Here is a 20,560-nt window from a genome sequence, read left to right as displayed (position 1 = left end):
CTGAAATACAGAACAAAGTAATTGAGGTACATAGCTGGATAGAATATCAATGTACAAAACTAAATGGCTTTTCTATAAGCTAGAAATTATCAACTAGAAAAATGTAATAGGAAAAAAAGGACCATTTACAACGTTGTTTTTTTAATTTATAAAATCACTAGTTTTAGACCTAACAGGAAATATGCAAGACCGGTATGAAGAAAGATACAAACCTTTACTGGAAGACATAAAAGCCTAAATGGAGAACATGGCCCTAAAGGGAAGATTCGATACTGTAAACATGTCAGTTTCCCCCAAATTAATCTATAAATTCAGTATAATTCCAATCAGAACCCCCAGCATGTTTTTAATAGACTCAGTAAGCTCGTTCTAAAATTTAAGTGAATTAGAGATAATATGAAAAAGTAGCCAAGAAACATTTGAATAAAGAACACTGCGGAGAGGAGAGTAATTTACAATATATCCAAACATCCTATAAATTGTTATAATGAATAAAAGTAGAGATAGACCAAAATTATTGTAATTGAAACAGTGTAGACGAAACAAACAGATCAGTGGAACAGAACAGAATCCTGAACTAGACCAACTAAATTTAATCTGCGGCAAGCAAATCATACTTGTGAGGAAAGGGAGGACTATATAAGAAAACCACGGAAGCCATTTACCTCCTTTTGGTAAAAATAAAATTAGCCAAATAGTGCTCCCCGCATATTCAAGTCCACCCAGAACCTCAGAATGTGACTTTTTTTTTTTTTGGAAATGAAGTTTCTTTGCAGATATAATTAAGGTAAGGATTGAGATGAGACCATACTGGTTTAGGGTTGGCCCTAAATCCAATGAGAGTATCCTCATGAGAGACAGAAAAGTACACAGAAACAGAGAAGGTGATGTGAAGATGGAGTGAGATTGGAATGATGTGTTTACAAGCCAAGGAAGGCCAAGGACTGCTGGCAGCCACCAGAAGTAGTAGGGGAGAGGTATGTGAGAGTTTCACCTTCAGAGCCTACAAAGAGGAATCAAACCTGCCAACACCTTGACTTCAGACTTCTGACCTCCAGAACTGTGAGAAAATAAATTTCTGTTGTCGTAATGCACCCACCCTGTGGTAATCTATTATGACAGCCATAGGAATCTAACACAATACCCTGCCACACACCGAACACAAACTGCAGATATATCAGAGATTAAACGTAAAAAGCAAAACTATAAGTGTATCAGAAGAAAATTTTGAAAAATATTTTTATAATTCAGAGGCTAGAAAAAGCTTTCCCAAACAAGGCATAAAACCCAGATGTCCTATAGAAAATGACAGATTTGTGTATATTAAAAACAAAACAAAAACCAGTACATCAAAAGGTATTAGTAACAAGTTAAAAGACAACAATTAAGAAAAAATATGTTTATAATATATAGCAGAGCAAGGGTTAATATCCAGAATAGAGATCCTACAAATTATGAAGAAACACAAATGATCCAAAAGAATTATTCATATGATACAAACCATAAATACAAAAGGCCAATAAAAGCTTTATAAGTTAATATTAAAAGACTGATAATATCAGTGTACATAAAGATATAAGGATACAGTTACTTTTTTCAACGCTGGTAGAAATATAAATATTACAAATGGTATTGTTTGTAATAGCGAAAAAATTACAATTGATCGAAATATCCAGTAATAAATTAATAAAATATTTTATGGTATGGTCAAACTATGGAATATGATATAGACATTAAAAGGAGAGACAGGTCAAAATACAAAGATCTCCAGAACTAAGATCCTGTTAAAGGGAAAAGAACAAATCACCAAATAATAAGTATAGTGAGATATAACTTATGATTTAAAAAACTATAAATATGATTGGTACATATACTGCAATATAATCATGCAAAGAAAGGATTGGAAAGAAAAACACGAAATTGATAACAGTGCTTCCTCTGAGGAGAGAAGTATATATATACATGTGAGTTTTTTGTGTATATGGGTTGAGGTGAATTAAGAGTGACTTACATTTTCCTGTGTTGTATGAGTTTTTCCAATAAAAACAAGTCATTATTACATAAATATAAAAGAAAGGAAAAATCATAATAAGCACCTAGAAAGTACTGGCTCTGTTAAACCCGCTTAGCTTTCTGTAGAACATCGTTCAGTGTGTGCATGCGAGTATTTTGAAATATAGTTAGAAATATAAGCATAATAAAAGTATGCTGCCTCGAAAAATAATGTAAAAGGTACTATTATTTAAAAACATGATATACATATAACATGCTTTGGGTGTCATTATTCTTTAAAATGTCAGTGTCATGTAAGCTCTTGGAAAGCAATGGTTTTGATTTTTCCAAGATTTTTTCCCTGCTGTAACAGGACCTAACTTAGGAGGTCAGAGAGGCAGAAGAGTAAAAGCGCTGGATTACAACATAGCAGACTTTGGTGTCAGTCTAGCAGGGCAATCCTCAGCTGAGTGCCCTTGGATCTCATCCTGCTTACTCTCTTACCTACTTCAAGGATTATGGTAAAGACTAAGAAATAACATAGATGAAAACATTTAAGTTATGCAAATGCACTGTATTGTATTAGTCCCTAAAACCATTATTGTTTAGCATAGTGGATTATATTTGCCCTTAAAAGCTAAATTCTAAACCCTACAGATAAATGTGCCTAAGCAAGGACAGTGAAGGCAAAGAAAAAGAAATTTAGCATAAGCAAGTAAAGATTTTCACTGGCAGTTGACAATATGTGCCTGACACTTTGAGAGAAACCCAGGTGTGAATATAAAAGATGAGGAGACTAATGATGGCTGTGAGAGTGGTCTCTCAAAGCAATGAGTCTCAGTGGAGGATTGGGTAGAAGAAGCAATCAGAATCTTGAATAATATTATATTTAGAAAATAAAACTTTTTACTGGTTTCCTGATGTAGATCTTAAAAAGTTTACCTTGGCAAAAACACTCTTGGCTGGTAGAAAATGGATATCAATTAAGTATCAGTGATTGTAAGATTGGAGGGATGAGGATCACACCTCTTTTCAGAATATTGTGTGTGAGAGGGCTGTTTGCAAGATTTTTGTGTTTAGCAGGAGGCATGGGCTTTAAAAAAGTTTGAGAAATACTCGATGGAATTCCTCCTATCTTAAATTTGCATACAAAATGTTGTGCAAATGTGTATTTTTCTTCACCTCCTCCAAGTAGTCCAGACTCAAAAAGGATTAATAACTACTGGTGTAGACCAGGAGAAGAGAAGAAGCTGAAGATCCAGCTTCGGGAATGCAACAGAACTCAGCAGGAAGAAGTGGAGTCAAAGAAACAAGAAAACTGGGCTGGGTGTGGTAGTGGTGTTGGAAGGGACTTAATGGTAGCTACATTCATTAAGACTATACTAGGTAGTTAATGTCAATTTTGTAAAACAAGTGTTTTCACATTTGTTGTAATGTGTAGGACTTGCACAAAAGGAGTTGTTGTTTTACCCTATATAATGATCACTTTGTTGAGTACGTGAAGGAATTACTGAATATGAACCCAACATAGCCAATAGAGAAGGGGTCTTAGAAGCAACTGGGAGCTAGCATATACTCAGGACTGAATGCCTGAGCTATGACCGTGGGAACATGGGAGCTATTGATGCTAGCTGGAGATTATGATCTGTTTAGCAAGACTGTGCATGCACAGAGAACCAGAGTACCAATCAAGACAAGACTGGGTGTCTAGGATATGGAAACATTCAGAATGATGTGAATGTGAATCAGGGACAAATGCCAGTGTCCAGGATATTCAGAAAATTCAAGAATGAAGGACAGCAAAAGAATCTGTCATCGTGAAAAGCCATGTACTAAAAATAGTCCATAAAGGAGTGCCAAAAAAATTGAACTATATTCCTCCACTACAAGCTGGCCTGGATCTAAGTGACAACAGGATCTAAGTGTGATTGTGCTCAAAAGTCCTAGGGGGCATGTGGAAATTTGTGGGGAAGATTTTTGGTTATCATAATGTTGCGAGAAGGCGCTATGCTACTGGCATTTAGTGGGTAAGGATCGGGTAATTCAGACATCTGCAATTTTTTACAAGAAGTTTCACAAAACTCCAGCTGTTTAGAAGGTCATCACAGAAAAGGAAACTTAAATGGAATAGAGACATCATCTTGATCTTAAAAAATAACATCCTCGGTTCAATGTCTACTTAATATTTTATTGTACATCTACTTCAAAAACAATGAAACCAGTTGCAAATATAAGCGAATATTGGAACTTCCATTTAACAGAAACACTAAATGGAAAGAGGCACATGCAATTGAGAGATCTCACTGGGTTCCATTAACAAAGGCTATTTTAAAACTACCTAATATTTCCAACCTATATACTTACATTTTTTTTGGCACAATAAGTGTTATGAAAATTCCTCATTTGGGGGTGCCTGTTTTTTTTCCCCCATTTTATCTGATGCTGACCTCAGAGATGCACCCCATAACTGCCCTACAGCTTGTCATAGTACTTTTTTTCCCCAATCCATCCTTTTCCTATTGCCTGTTAAAGGATAGGGTCTCCACGTTTCGTGGTTTTTTTTTCTTTTAAAGTATTAGATTCTGACTTTATGCCTCATTTGGTCAAATTTCAAGGTAGAAAATGTTTTCTGCGATACCTTGTCATCAGCCATACCTTATCCCACAGCATAACAGGAAATTGCTTAAAAATAAGAATCCTAGCTCATTTGTGAGATTATCACATTCTCCTACTTTCATACCCAAATTTCTCAAATCTGTAAACTCCCATATTATATTTATCTTAAAAGTATATAATGTCTTTCCAGGCTTCTGCCTTCTATTAAAGGTAGTTTCCTCTTCTGTTTATAAACAAATCAGGCTAGCCTGTTATTACTTATCTTAATGCAATTTTTTAAATATAGTGTCCACCTGTATCTCTGTTCTTTCATCTTCCTACACTTTTTGTACTGTGTAACTTATATTCATTATCAGTATCTTATCTGCAAAGGAGAAGGGAAATGATGAAATTCGGAGCTTCTGAGCAGGTTTGGGGTTGCAGGGAGAATGAAACTGAGAGTTGATGATGGATGTGTAAAAGGGCAATCAGTGGAAAATGAACAGCATGAATTTGTACTGGAGATGGTCACCCCAGTTTCATGACTCTCCACAAGGTAGGCTGCTCAGAAGCAGAGCAAACAAAAATAAGTGACTACCATGACAAGAATGGTAAACCCAGACATGTCACTCCTCTGCTTATAGCCCTTCAAAGGCTTTTCATTCCTTAACATGACCTTCTGGCACTGCCTATTTCTCAAGCCTCTTTTTGTACCTCTCTTCCCTTGACTTTCAAAGTCCCTTTACCCTGGCCAATTTCTTCAGTCTTCGTGGCTTTTAAACATAGTGTTCTTTTGGTCTGTCATCCTTTATTCACACCCCTCACCCTTTGCTTCAGCTTAAAAATCACTTCCTCAGAGCAGCCTTTCTTGACCTCCAACTCCAATCAGAGCATTCTATCACCATAGTCTCTCACCATGTGCTTTACTTGCCTTTCATTCGACCTACTACAATTATATATTTATTTGTATGAATATCCTTTTCATAAATGGAAATAGCTCCGTGGAGGCAGCCACTTGGTCTGTTTTGATTGCTAAATTCCCAGCACCTAGCCCAGTGCCTACCACTAACAGGAATAGCAGGAACATTCAGTCATTTAATAATTTTATTGAATGAGTGAATTAAAGGCAGAAAGAGTTAACTATGGGACCTTGTGCAAATTTTTTGTTTTGTTTTTAACTACAGCTCCATTTTCTCATCTGTTAAATGGGGATCATGATAATAACTACCAACCTCGGAATTGCCATGCAGTTTAAAAGAATGCATGCTTAGCATGGTGCCTGGCATACAGCAAGGGCTAGCAAATGTTATTATTATCAACATTAAACATAAGTTCAACGAGCAACCACAACTCTCATACACTGCTGGTAGCAGCGCAAAAATGATACAAGCCACTTTGGAAAATGGTTTACCAGTTTCTTATAAAGTTAAACAAAGATTTACCACACAACCCAGCAATCCCACTACTAGGTATTTACCCCAAGTGAAATGAAAACTTATGTTCACACAAAAACCTGCACATGAATGTTTATAGCAGCTTTATTTGTCATTGCTCAAAACTCGAAACGACCCAAATATCCTTCAACAGGGAATGGATAAAACATGATAGTATATCCATAGAGTGGAATACCACTCAGCAAGAAAAAATGAATGACTGATACATACAACATTATGGATGAAATGCATATGCATTATGCTAAGTGAGACGCCAGATTCAAAAGGTGACACACTGTATGATTCCATTTATATGATATTCTGGAAAAGCCCAACTATAGGAATAGAAAATCAGATCAGTGGTTACTGGGGTCTGGGGTGGGCATGAAGGAAATTCAGTTGATGATGGAACTGTCTTAAGACTTGATGGTGGTTACATGACTATACATAGCTATCAAAACCCATGGCATTATAAACTAAATGGGTGAACTGTACTGTATATGTTATTACTTAATGTAAAAAAAAAGAATCTAAGACAGGTGGGTATAATTATGTTTTTTCTTTAAAAAAAGTACATTTACATTTCCGATTATAAAAGTATTACAGGCTCATTGTAGACATTTTGGGAAAATTATCAATAGAGTCAATATTCCATTGCATAGCTGATTTATATTTTTAAGCCTTCCTTTGTTAGAAATTTTGTTGCTTCTATCTTTTCTTTACTACTTTAATAAAATAAAAAATAATAATAATTTTTAAAAAGCTCCGTGGAGCCAGGATTCTCCCATCAGGGAGTTTCACGTTTAACTGGTAAAACAACTCTTCCCTTGACTGCAGTTCTCTCATTATTTTAAGTGTCTGGAGGAAAAGTGGTTCCACAAGGTGATCTAGCCTCTTTTTCTTCTGCGTTGAAGAAAGGCTAAACACCCTAATATTACTTGTATTACTAGCTTAAATTTGCATAGTGCTTTTTATATGTAACCCTCACCACATCTTGCAGAGTAAGCAGATGGAGTAATTTGTTCAAGATCATACAGTTTATCAGTCGTGGAATGGGATTTAGACTCCAGATATTCAGTCTCAGAAAGTAAACATTTCCCCAGCGAAGGGACACTGCCTAATGTGGCTCCCTCCGCCCCCTCCAAGGAGGAAGCGGCAGACACCCCAGAAAACTTGGCACGCAGGGAACTTTGTCAAGTGGACGCGGTCCCATCCTACGTACTGTCCTTGGCAACATCGCCACTTACCAACTGGGGCCATTTCTCCCCCGATGGCAGGGGGACACCTACTGCCACTGACCAAGGGGCCCTGGGAGGTGAAGGATCGTTGGCTTCGCGGCCCGTGAAGGGTTGCTGCTTGTCGGTCGCTGCTTGTCGGTCGTGCCGGGCTTACCCTCACTGTGGGGGTCCTGCCCGGGCGGCCAGGCACTCCCCAAAGGCAGATCCCTCAGTGCGGGGGTGCACCTTCGGTGAGGTGACGAGGGCCCCCACCATCTTAAGGGGAGCTGAAAGCACTTAGGGGCCGCCGGACTACAGGGGTGCCCGTGAAGACTCTTGGTACATGACAGGAATGTCTCCTCCGGGCAACCGGAGGCCAGTCCTCCGCTATCCCAGAGTGCCCCGGATCCCGGAAGTGCCCGGCTTCCCGGAAGTGCCCGGCTAGCTGGCAGAACCAAGGGTTTCCCCCAGTGCTGCAGCAGTTTGGTAGCTGTTCTGTGGCGTGAGTGACTACAGGAGGTCCGACTCCCAAGTGGGGTGGGCATCAGCAGGTAGCAGGGCGGCGGTATGATGGAGGAGGAGGAACTGGAGTTCGTGGAGGAGTTGGAAGCCGTGCTGCAGCTCACGCCCGACGTGCAACTCGCCATCGAACAGGTGAGTGTTCCGCCCCCTGATGGGTGGAGAGTGCGGAGGACCGAGCAGATCTAGGGATGGGACCTAGAGTGGCAAGAGGAAGGAGCGGTCTTTGCACTGAGAGCAGGGAGCTAGGCACAGAAGGGAAACGAAAGGTTGGGGGCGGGGGTAGTGCTGGGTAGGGATTTATGAATCTAGGGGAGGAAGAGAGTCCTTTCTAGTCCTTGATTGTCTTTGGAGGGTGCGTTTGCGCAAAGGACCTGTGCTCCCTGAAAAGATGAACCCAAAAGAAGGGACCTCGTGGATGGCAAACTCAGATTTGGGGGATTGTTGAACTATTCTTTCATTTACCAGGCTGTTCCGCTGCTGCTCCTGATTCTCAACCTAGACCCTTGTGAGTTACTCAGAATTGAAGAGAGGGGGTAAATTTAATTTCTCAAGCGGATTGCAGAGCAGAGAGGAAATGGTCGAAAAAAGGACCCCTTTACCATAAATGGTTGAGAATTTCTGCTATTGATTAGTTTGGGTTAGGAGGCCTCCCTTCCATGCAGGGACTTTTAGTTGACTAAATTATCTTTTCAAGTTTATCGAGCATTTTAAGAGTAATGATGTTAAAAATAGTGATTTAGGCACTTAAAGTGGGTATTGCTCCTGATAAAGGGAGATATCCCTTAAAAAAATTGGCTAGGGGATGTGATTTAACGGCCACTGGGCAGTTTTTCAAAGTAAAACATTGCTGCTAACATTATTTGTATAATAATATACTAATAGTTAATATATATTGAACATTAACACTGTGAGTCTGCCACCATACTGTCATTTATTTGTATTGTCCCATTTATAGATTTTTGGATGTATGTTTTTCTGGGAGTGGTTGTATTACCCATACAAAACACATTTGGCACATCCTGAGGATGCCAGGCCGTTGGGCAAAGGTTTTGGTGTTCAGGCCACATAGCTGTCCGCCCACCTCCATCTGCCAGATAAAGACATACATTTCGTTTGCTATTTGAACCTAGTGGACTCTAACGGAAGAAACAAATAATGCAGTTATTTTTGACAAGGATTTTAGAGGAGCACATTTTTGCTATTAATAAGATTAGGTTCTAGCACAGGTTTATCTAATAAGCAGATATCAGAAAAGAATTTGCGTCTATGGTCATGCCACCCTGAACAAGCCCAATCATGTCTGATCTCAGAAGCTAAGCAGGGTCAGGCCTGGTTAGTACTTGGATGGGAGACCACCTAGGACGACCAGGTGCTGTAGGCATAAAAAATAAAAAAAATAAGGGATTGACAAGGTCCTTGAAATTTGTGAGGTCAACCAAGGGTTGCCGCGCCTAAAAAAAAAAAAAAATTGCTTCCCAAAATAACTGCCTGGAGCTGGGGAAATCCACTACTTAGGGGATTGCTTGACATCTTTTTAATTCACCTTGTTACATGTTCGAGTTATAACTTTTGAAGGGAATTAGCTCTATTTCTCAGAAGTCAGTATTCTTGTTAAAGAGACTGTTCCTGAATGCCAGCTCTCCCTTTTTCTTGTCACTGAAGCATGAATATTGCTTGAATGCATAGTTAATTCTAGTGCTGAGACTTCATTGAGATGTAGTGGGTAAGTCTGTTATCAAGACTTCCTTACTATAACCATGTCGTCTACTAGTTTAATCTGATACGCACAACGCCCATTTATTTTTCCTTGTCCTTGGGATTTTATTGATATTTGTGGAACTTTTCACAGTTGCACATTCTGTTAGTTGCACCAAGATGTTAAAATTACAGATGTTGGTGAAAATTAAAGATGTACTTTAACAGATGTTTTATTGAGCATCCGTTTGTTAAACCTTATAAAATGAAAAAAAGATGATATGGTTTTTGCTTTCAAAGATTTTAGCATCCAGTAGGGAGGAAAGAAATAAGACATAAAACAAGACTGAAAGATGACAGTTATTTCTAATACTATATCTTTTTATAGGTATTTCCAAGCCAGGATCCTTTAGATCGAGCAGATTTCAATGCTGTGGAGTATATCAATGCCCTGTTCCCAACGGAGCAAGTAAGTATAATGTTTCCTTCATTTCAGTAGTTTCTGGCTGAACCCGGGTATTATGATTATTGTATTTCACTTCTTAACCTAAGGGGCCTTGATTAATGAGGAGAGTTAATTCAAATCAGACTCCATTGTAGCCACTTGGGATGGGGTGGAGTTAGCTAATACCAACTACTATTGTTGTGTTAGGGTGGAATTCTTTGTATAATGAGCATATTATTAGAAATTGTACCCTTAGGTTGTGCAAGTCCTCTCAAATTTTCTGTAGTACATTGGGAAGTAAAAAGGATTTTTTAAATGTAGGGAAAAGTGGGAATGAGGTGGGCAGGATAAGCCTAGAGTCATAAAGCTACTTTTACTCATATTTCAACATACAAATTTTCAGATTTTATGTTTTGTTTTGACAGATAATTTGCTTAAATAGATGGATTTTTCTTTGTTTTTTTTGGGGGGGGCAGGGGAGGGAGCGGGGGAGTGTAGACCCGAATTAGAAGCAGCAGAGTTGGGAGAAGTTTAGCTAGAGTTTTACTTGTTTTTTCACTTATTAATTCAGCAAATATTCAGTGTGCACCTGTAAGGTGTTGTCAGCCACTGTGCCAGGTGCTGGGGATACAAAGATGAATAAGACACAGCTCATGCCCTTGAAATGTACATGATCTCATACCCTAATGGATATTATTGCAACCCTTTGGGGCTGCACACACCCTACTTTGGAGACTTCTACTCTAGGCTGTGGGTGTTCATTGAGATACTCTTAACAGGAGGATAATGACTGGATCAGATTCACATTTTAAAAATTCCATCTGGCAGCAGTGTGGAAGATGAACTGGGGGAAGGCAGAGTAGAAACAGGAAGACCAGTTAGACTGCGGTGATAGATCACTTAAGAGAGATGATGAGAGCCTGAGTAGAGACTGGGCTGGAGAGAACAAGATCCAAGAGCTATTTAGAAGACAGAAGTCACTGAATTTGGTGATTGAAGGAATGTACAACCCAAAATTCACTATTTACTTAACAAAAAACACCTCCTTTGCCTAGCTCTGTATGAAGTTTGGGGCTAGAGGGGCGAACAAAGCAGGTACGCTCCTTACCAACGTAGAGCTTCCAGCCTACTTTAATAGCTAATAATCACACCATTAACAGACTATAAGTAAATTATTATGACTTTACAATGACTGGTTTGTATAATTATTAGTCATTGTTACTTGCTCTCAAAAGAGTTCTAACTTCTAGAACAACCATAATCATAGTCTACATTTATTGGATGCTTACATTTATTGGAGGCACTCTGAACACTGATAAATTCTCCACTTTGTTAACACATTTGTTTTATGATGGGAGTAATGAGGCACAGAGAGGAAAAGAATACTCAGCTTAAATGTGATAGCATCACCATGAAGGAAACATGCTAAAGACTGTGAAAGCAGAGCACAGGGGGTCTTACTCAGTCTGAGGGATCCAAAAAGGCTTCCATGAGGAAATGACATTTAAGCTGTGCATTATAGCCAAAAGAAGGATTTTCATCTTTAATTTCTAGCTGGGCAGACTGAGTGAATGTTGGCACCTTTGCCCTATATTAGGAGTAAGGAGGACAGCAGGTTTCAGTGGTAAGTAGGCTAGGAATAGGGTGTAAAGGTGAGCTCAGTTTTGAACATGTTTGGGTCATCCAGCTAGAAGTACATAGTTGAATCTGAAGCTTATAATCCCCATAATTGTTACTATCTTGGTATATAGATCCTTCTAAACTTTTTCTAGTGGACATACTAATTTTTAAAATAAAGTTGGAAAAAATGGCCTCATACTGTATGATTGTCTTTTTTGAGATTTCACAGATAGCCTTCAGAGCTCATCATTTTCTATGAAAGAGGAGTTCTGGGATTTAGCTGGACATAGAAATTTGTGAACAACTGAGATAAAGATAGTTTTAGCCATGAAAATATTTCATTAAGCTCACTCTATCAAAATTGTTGACCTGCCAAAACAAGTGTTAGATTTGAAAATTATATAGAAAACCACCAGGTTCTCACCTCTTCCTGATATGTTTTTGTGCGTATTTGTTTTTAAACTTCTGAAGGTAACACAAGACATTTGTTGTTCCACAGATTCAGTTATATGTCTTATGCCCCATGTACATAAATGATAATGTGTAATGAAGTTTCTTAGATGACTCAGAAAACTTATGGCTCGGGGTTACCTTTTATTCCTCAAGCCCAGATTTACACTTAGCAGTTCGTCTTCCAACCCAGATTCCCATAGACCTTGATGAAAAGATAATAGAAGTAATGAAAGTAATGGCATGATTTGGATAATGTGGGATAATTTTTGGATAATTTTTTTCAACTATTGCTGGATCTTGGGCAAAGACCATCTATGTACTTCATGAATCTGCAGTGAACTATGTGAATTATGAGTTTAGACTCTTTAAAGTAGATGTCAGTATTTCAAGAATAAATTTAGTGTCACTGAGGAGGAGGGTGTGTATGTGTTTCTGTTGAGTGGCAACTCCTGCATGTCTGAATGCCTGGAGGCGGGAGTGTGGACTGACTGGAACAGAGATCCCTGGATGTTTCTAACTCCCCCAGTCCAGGTAGGGAATTCAAGGTTTTTGTATTTAACAGTCCCCGCCCCCCCCCCCCCGGGTGGTTCTGAAGAGTAGCAAGGTTTTTAGTCTCCTAGTACAGGAGTCCCCAGATCCCAGGCCATGGATGGGTACTGGTCAGTGCTTGTTCGAAAATGGGCCACACAGCAGCAGGTGTAAGGGCTAGCTAGCAGTGGCTAGCATCACCGCCTCAGCTCCATCTCAGATCATCATCAGGCATTAGATTCTCATAGGAGCACCCGTTCCTGGTGCCAAAAGGTTGGGGAATGCTGCTGTCCTAGTAGACAACTGAAAATAATCATGTGTCCTGTTTTCATTAGAACTTTGATTAGGGGAAACTATATGAAATTTATTTTAAGAATATATAAAACGAATGTAATTAAGAAGTTAAAAGAGTCACATGGAGCTGTTTATAAAGGATTTTTAATGCTCTGCATCTATATTGTTAAGTGAAAAACATAAGATGTCAAATTGTCTATCATCTCAGTTTAATAACAAAAACATATTTACATAGAAGGAGCAGTAGAAGGCAATATACCAAAATGCTAATGGTGATTAGACTTTGCTGGGAAGGTGGGTGGTTTTATGTATTTCCTGTAATCAGCAAGAATGGCTTTAGAATCAGGAAATACTTTTCAATAATTAAGACATTTTTAAATGATGATCAAATTAACACTGTACAACCACATTACAACTAAACTAGATGAGTGATTCTCAAAATGATATATTGCCTCCACCCAGGGTAGCCAGTCTGGATTCCTGTGGGGTGTTTTCCCAACTCAGAGAGGCCTCAACCCCAGTGAGAAGTACTGGCACCCAGAGGCACTAAACTGATAGCAGGGAATGTGTCATCCCTCAGGTGTGTTGGGGTGCAGAAAAACTAGGTCAAGAACCATTGTATTAAAGATAGCATGGTAGAATATGAAATAGCAGAGACCCAGGAGTTGGACAGTCCCCAACCAAATCCAGTATCCAGGAGCTTGGACAAAGCATTGATCCTTCAGGGCCTATTTCCCATTCTTTACACTGAAGAGGAAAAGAACATGCCTCTGTGGTTGAGAACATTAAGGGAAACCATTTTTGTAAAATGTCTAGAACAGTGGTCCCCATCCTCTTTGGCACTGGAGACTGATGCTCCTATGGGAATCTAATGCCTGGTGATCTGAGGTGGAGCTGAGGCGGTGATGCTAGCGCTGGGGAGCAGCTGCAAATACAGATGAAGCTTAGCTCACTAGCCTGCTCTTCATCTCCTGCTTTGCGGCCCTATTCCTAAGAGGCCATGGACCGGTCCTAGTCTGTGTCCCTGGGGTTTGGGACCTCTGGTCTGGAAGATTATTGCATAACAGATCCACATAAAATGTTAGCATGCTTCTCTTTAGCTTCCCCAGTAGAAAATCTGGAAGATAAAAGGAAACTGGTCACTTATGGGTTCACCTAATGTGCAATCAAGTGTAATAATTTTAGGATATTTCTTCCTGATCTTTAATAGCTAGATTCATGGGGTACTTCATATTTTTAAGTGTTTTCTCCCTTGTTAGCATATCATAAATGATCTTGGTTTCAGAGTCTCCCTGCCCATTGTCTTTAGTAGTGGCATAAAAGTCCATTGAATGAATGTGGCCTGATTTATTTAACTTTTCTAATGATGGCCATTTAGGTCGTTCCCAGGTTTTTGCTCTTTTAAATGCAGTTGAACATCTGAAGGCATAATATATTTTTAATTATTCTTCTTAGAACAAATGTTATGGCTTAAGCAAGACCTTTATGTCTAAGGAGTATTAAATTTAAGCAATAGTTATTATACCACCATAACTCAATATTTACTGATGTAGAATGACTTCCAGATTATAGTAAATGAAAAAAAGCGTGGTGCAGGGCAATATGCATTATGTAAAGAAAAGGATATAAGTTATGGATGTGCTTTAAATACATAGACCATCTCCGAGAATGTGCAAAAGGAACTGGCCCAGAGCCATTGCCTCTGGGGAAGAGAACTGGGAGGTGGGTGGGCAAGACAGGGGAGAGGAAGCCTTATTTTTCACTATTTACTTCTATTTGAATTTTTGATCCCATGTTTTACCAATTTAAAATAGATTACACTTTTTAATTTTTGATATAATTTCCCATTTTCAGAAAAGATATATAAATAGGACAAAGAATTTATGGCTACCATTCACCCCAAATTTCCCAAATGTTAACATTTTTTAAATAGTTTTTTTAAAGTACCCCAAAAAAAGTTTTTTAAAGGAATGGGTTCCAGCAGAGATGAGCAAGGCCGGAACTATTAAGCCCATTTTGCATATGAAGAAATAGAAAGTCACAGAGGTTAGACAGCTTACCCTATAGATGTACAGTAAGTTTCTTAGTGGCAGAGTTGTGCCAGTCCCAGGTCCTCCAGCAACTCAGCTCCTGTCACCAAAGTGATGATTTATACTCCGTCCAATTTTGAAGCAACAGACTTGACAGTAGGTTTCTCAATTAAAATAACTTCTATTTCCTGAGATTTATCTTTACTTCTGCCTGTTCTTGGATTTCTAAAAATTTTGAGTAACCGTTGGTTTTGTCAGAACAGTAGATGAGGTGTGAATGTCCCCATCTGACATCTGAAACACTTGTGACCTGGTTTTCTTACCAGACCTACTCCTGGTCTCCTCCAGCCAGCACAGATTTCCCATAGCAATTTATAAGCATAATTCTTGCATCATCCCCAAGTCTTTCTGAGGTAAAATGTTTGTTGGGGGAGAGAGAAAGAAGACTTATAAAATTATATTTTGAAAGCTTGAGTAAAAATGGTGCTATAAAATTATACCATCTTTTTTCCATTAGGGGGCACCATTTCCTCACATTTGCTGCTCTTGAGGTTGGAAATGGTCCGTTTAAATGTTTTTGTTTTTATTGTCATTGTCTTAAAAACAGAAATAACTTTTATTATAACTGCAATAGCAATGCATAGTCATTATAGAGCAATTAGAAAATACTCAGACAAAAAGAAGAAACACTTAAAATCCTTCCTTTTCATTGATTATAGCTACTGTTAATGATTGCATAGATTATAGCTACTAGTATAGATTACAACTACTAGTATTTATTTACCCTTTCAGATTTTTTTTCTAATGGATCTATACACTTAGAAAAAATAGATTTATGTATTCATTGAAGTGTAATATAATGTGAGGAAGTACACCAGTCTTGAGTGTACAACTTGAAGAATTTTCATAAAATGAATAAAGGCATGCAGTCATCATCTAGATCAAGAAATAAAACATTTTCATATGGCCCTTTGGCCTCCTCACAGTCACTGTCTCCCCTAGAGATAACCACTATCTTAGCTTCTAACATGAGAGGATACTTCCACTCATTTTTTGAAATATATAAACGGAATCATACATAGATGCTCTTGTGTCTGGTTTCTTGTATGTACAATATTATGTTATTTAGATCTATCCATGTAGTTGAGTGTATAATCATTTATTCATTTTCATTGCTGTATTTTGTTGTATGAATTTTTCATGATTCTCTATACCATGGGTCAGGCAAACTTTCTGTAAAGGGCTAGATAGTAAATATTTTAGGATTTGTGGACCATTCAGTCTTTGTTGCAATTACTCAGCTCCACCTTTGTATGTAAGAGGAAGCTGTAGATAATATGTAAATAAATAGGCATGGCTGTGTTCCAATAAAACTTTATTTATAAAACAGGCTGGATTTTGTAGTAGTTGCCAATTGCTGCTATACTTTTTTAAGAGAAGTAAAAATTGTATCATGTTGTATGATTAAATTTTCTGAGATGCTATAAATAGCCATTATAAGTCATCATTTCCCTGTAAAAGAGGAATGCCAGGAAATGAAATAATCACTGGCACTTTTCCTTCTTTATTGTAGTCTCTGGCAAACATAGATGAAGTTGTGAACAAGATTAGACTGAAAATAAGGTAAGTAACTATCATTATTAATAATGAAAAGTACATTGTTAATTTACATTCTGGATCACACTTATCTATGAGATAACTGAAATCTCAGGTTTGCTATAGATGATAACTTTTTAAAAAATAAATCTTTTATCCAGAGTATGCACCTTATAGCAAAGAACTCAGTTCTTCTGTTAGTCTTCAATTATTTGTAAAAAGGGAAGGAAGCTATAATAGGCTATTCAAAACAGTTGATTATAAAAGGAGGCAAAAGCATTTCTATTATATTTTTAATGGTTTTATTTCCCTAGCAGATTTACCTTTTTTTTGTGGGAAGGAGGGGAAGTATTCCCAAGACTTAGATATGAAGATGGGTTTATATATATATATATCCCATGGCCACATACTAGCTACCAGTGTGGCCAGATAGGCCGATTGGCCTAATCAGTGGCCCAGGAGTAAACATCATGATTAATCTAGGATGTGATTGTTTATGATGGTCTTCAAATGTCCTTCCTGCCCAGTAGCCTTGTTCTGGTTTGTCCACATCCACGGTTTGGTTTGAGTTTTGACACATGGTAGATACTCAATGTTTGTTTATTCCTTAAATAGTTATTATAATGGTTGATATCATTAATTATATATATTTTAACTTTTGATGAAGAGAAGCCTTTATTTCGAATCCAGGAGATGATTTATTTTTTTCCCTTACGACCTTGGGTTTCTGCCGACGACCTCTGGTATTAATGTTGAGTGCCTTAGGAAGTGCAGAGAAGCCTATTCATTGTTTTGGTGAACTTGAGCTATAACGATTCTAAAAGAGACCATTATATTGTGCACGGTTTGCACAGATAATGGAAATTCTCTGTGCAAATCACTTGTGAGCCAGTTATTTTTAGTCCCCACCCCCATACCTTTAATGAATTCTTCTAATGAAAACCGAAATTGACTGATATAAATTTCTTTGGTTAAGGTGCCATTAAATGGCTCCTGTTGAGCCACAGGAGGAGGAACTGGAGGCCACAGAGGCAAAGCAGGGCCCAGAGGCAAAGCACTGATTTTGTATAAATCCTGGCTCATTATCCCTTTTAAGGTTCCTGAGGTAGTTACTAAGGAAGGATTTAGTGTGGGGTAATTTGAATTCTCTGGCTTCTTCCCATAAAGTTTCAGCAACTTTCTCATTCCTGGTTTACTCCATGAAAGATACTAAAAGTTATATGGGTCCTTTTGGACAGCTCTGAATATTAAGTGAAAATAGCTTTAAAAAAAAAATACGGCTCATCAGTCTTTGCTGGGCTTGGCTTCTTAAACTATTGTTGCTGCCCCACCTGGGGTCTAGGGCCTCAGTCTTATATCATTCAAATTCGTTTGGTTTTCTGGACAAGTAGGTACAAACTAAATTACTAGGGGTTTTTGTTGTTGTTGTTGCTGTTGTTTTGGTTAACCTAGAATAGAGATTATTTTAATGATAGTCTTTACTTTTTTTTGCTAGGAGACTGGATGACAATATTCGAACTGTCGTAAGAGGTCAAACAAATGTGGGACAGGATGGCAGACAAGTAAGTAAACTTATTACTCCATGTTAATTATACTCCCCTAATTTCTTCAAAACCCAATAACCAAGTGACCAAAATGTTGATCTGCCTTCTTATAGAGCATTTTCTTATTGATCTGTCCTATACACAGCAGGAAATGTACATGATTTGCCATAGGAGTGGCAGAGGTAGGCTGTCCAGACCAGCCACGAGCTCTCTCTCAGTGTCTCTTGGGCCAGGAGTATGTATTACAACTCAGCTCTCTCCAGGGCTGGAGCATTCAAGCCAAAATGAGAAAAACAACATTTTCATCTCTTCTTAGTATCAGATGTCTGTTGCACCCTCCTTTATTTTGTATACTGTGATTAAATAAGGTTGCTACTTTTATCTGTCCGTTAAATTGTTGGGATTTTGGCATTACTTCTGTTACTGCAAAAGATAACAGTAACCTGTGCATCAAAAGACACTATCAACAGAGTAAAAAGGCAACCCACAGACTGGGGGGAAATATATGTAAATCACATATCTGGTAAGGGATTAATATTCAGAATATATAGAGAACGGAAATTCAACAGCAAAAACCCCAAACAATCTGATTAACAATGGGCAAAGGACTCGAAGAGACATTTCTCCAAGGAAGATGTGAGATTGGCCACTAAGCACATGAAAAGATGTTCAGCATCACTGATTATTAGGAAAATGGAAATCAAAACTAAAATGAGATACCACCTCACACCCAGTAGGATGGCTACTATCAAAAAACAAAACAAAACACCCCAGATCCCCAAAAACAGAACACAACAAGTGTTAGTGAGGGTATGGAGAAATTAGAACTCTTGTACACTTTTGGTGGACTGTAAAATGGTACAGCTGTTGTGTAAAACAGTATGGAGATTCCTCAAAATTTTTTTCAAAATAGAATTACCGTTATGACCCAGCAATCCTACTTCCAGGTATCTATGAAAAGAATTGAAAGCAGGGTCTTGAAGAGATATTTGACACCTATGTTCATAGCCGCATTATTCATAATAGCTAAAAGGTGGAAGATGAATGGATAAACAATGTGATATATACAAACAATGGGATATTATTCAACCTTAAAAAGAAAAGAAAAATTCTGACGTGTGCTATAGTATGAATGACTGTCGAAGACATGCTAAATGAAGTAAGTCAGTTACAAAAAGATAAATACTGTAGGATTCTACTTACATGAGGTACACAGAGTAGTGAGAATCATAAAGACAGAAAGTACGATAGTTGCCAGGGACTTGGGGGGAATGGGGAGTTATTGTGTAATGGGTACAGAGTTTCAGTTTTAAAGATGAAAAGAATTATGGGGATGGTTGGTGGTGCTGGTTGCACAAGAGTGTGAATATATTTAATACCAAGGGACCATACAATTAAAAATGGTTAAGATTTTTGTGTATTTTACCACAATACAATTTTTTAAAAATCAAAGTGGAAATTAAGTTTATATATTGCGAAAAAAAAAATAGTAACATGCCATAGCTATAGTTTTTCATACCTAGTTTTGTTGGCAAACAGGTAATTGTAGATTCATTTCAAAGTTCTACATCCTTTGGATCTAGCTAAGGAGGGCTGTTGGAAGGAAATGAAGGGAAAAGAAGTGTGCGGGGCAGAGGTTTTCTTTAATGATTCGGGGCCAGATGTTATCTATTAACCATTTTCATTTTCGTTTGGAGTATATTCTGTTTAGCATCATATTTCAGGAATTGCTATCTAACAAATGCTGAGCATGCCTTTTCTTGTCTTCCTCATACTGTGTCTGGTCCTTCCTTTTCAGTCCTAATTCAGTTAGGTCAGTTGTGTATCTTTGTAGTAACTTCAGTTCTGTTATCTGTCCTATTTGACATTTTTAAATATAGCTAATTTCTTAAAATGTTAATTATGCTTCCCAGATTTGGTGTGGGGCAGGTAGTGAGGGGGTGTAATCCCGTGTAGAAATTTCTCATTTCATATTCCCGTTTCCTCTGCTAGTAGCTCACAGGTATTGAGTCTCATTCTTTTACATTTTTAGTTTTACCAATTTTCTATTTTTCCTACATTTTATGACTTTTAATAATCATTCATTGGTTTATTCTTAAGTAGTTGACCTTCTTCCTTGTTGTCACTGTCAGTGCTTGTATATATAGACATGTTAGGTTCCTAAAACTGATCTTATTTCATGGTCCTTGCATGGTTTTTAACCCTTATTGCTTTGTTTTGTCTATTTAGGTTTCTCTCATGAAGTTCACTTCTCTAGCAGGTGAGGCCCTTGTAAATGGGCCCCTCAGAGGAAATTAAGAGTAACAGGAAGCCTGCAAAAGCTCCAGCCTCATTATGCTCTTTAACTTTCCTACTATATGTCTGGTCTTGTCATCTACCTCTTCAGAAACCTAGTGACCCCTGTCTACCAAATGAAACCCAAGTTCCTTTGCTTGGCATTCAAGGCCTCAGTCTGTCTTTCCAATTTTGTGTCCTGCTGTGCTTCATCCATACTGAAGACTTAGTGCCCTACAAGCATGCCCTATACTTTCTGGACCTATGATTATATTCTTTCTGCCTAAAATGCTCTCTTTTTCTTCCAGTAGCGTCATTTCAA

The 20,560-nt window shown here is 38.0% G+C and overlaps 1 protein-coding gene and 1 pseudogene across 2 annotated transcripts in view; both read left to right on the top strand.

Annotated features, from left to right (window-relative positions):
* Positions 1-7,656: 7,656 nt before the first annotated feature.
* Positions 7,657-20,560, top strand: part of VPS53 (VPS53 subunit of GARP complex) — a 122,690-nt gene continuing 109,786 nt past the window's right edge. The window contains exons 1-4 of one of the 2 annotated variants that reach the window (XM_016138974.2): positions 7,657-7,891; positions 9,843-9,923; positions 16,398-16,447; positions 17,916-17,982. In XM_016138974.2, coding sequence (XP_015994460.1) covers positions 7,805-7,891; positions 9,843-9,923; positions 16,398-16,447; positions 17,916-17,982 — 285 coding nt within the window. In that variant the 5' untranslated portion in view covers positions 7,657-7,804. Of the gene's footprint in view, positions 7,892-9,842; positions 9,924-16,397; positions 16,448-17,915; positions 17,983-20,560 lie in introns of those variants that run through there. The other variant, XM_016138975.2, reaches the window with a different exon arrangement.
* On the top strand, positions 9,022-9,140 carry LOC118604091 (annotated as a pseudogene).

The sequence above is a fragment of the Rousettus aegyptiacus genome, unplaced genomic scaffold (assembly GCF_014176215.1).
Source record: "Rousettus aegyptiacus isolate mRouAeg1 unplaced genomic scaffold, mRouAeg1.p scaffold_m13_p_6, whole genome shotgun sequence".
Classification (NCBI taxonomy): domain Eukaryota; kingdom Metazoa; phylum Chordata; class Mammalia; order Chiroptera; family Pteropodidae; genus Rousettus; species Rousettus aegyptiacus.
This window is presented reverse-complemented; position numbering and strand designations above follow the sequence as displayed.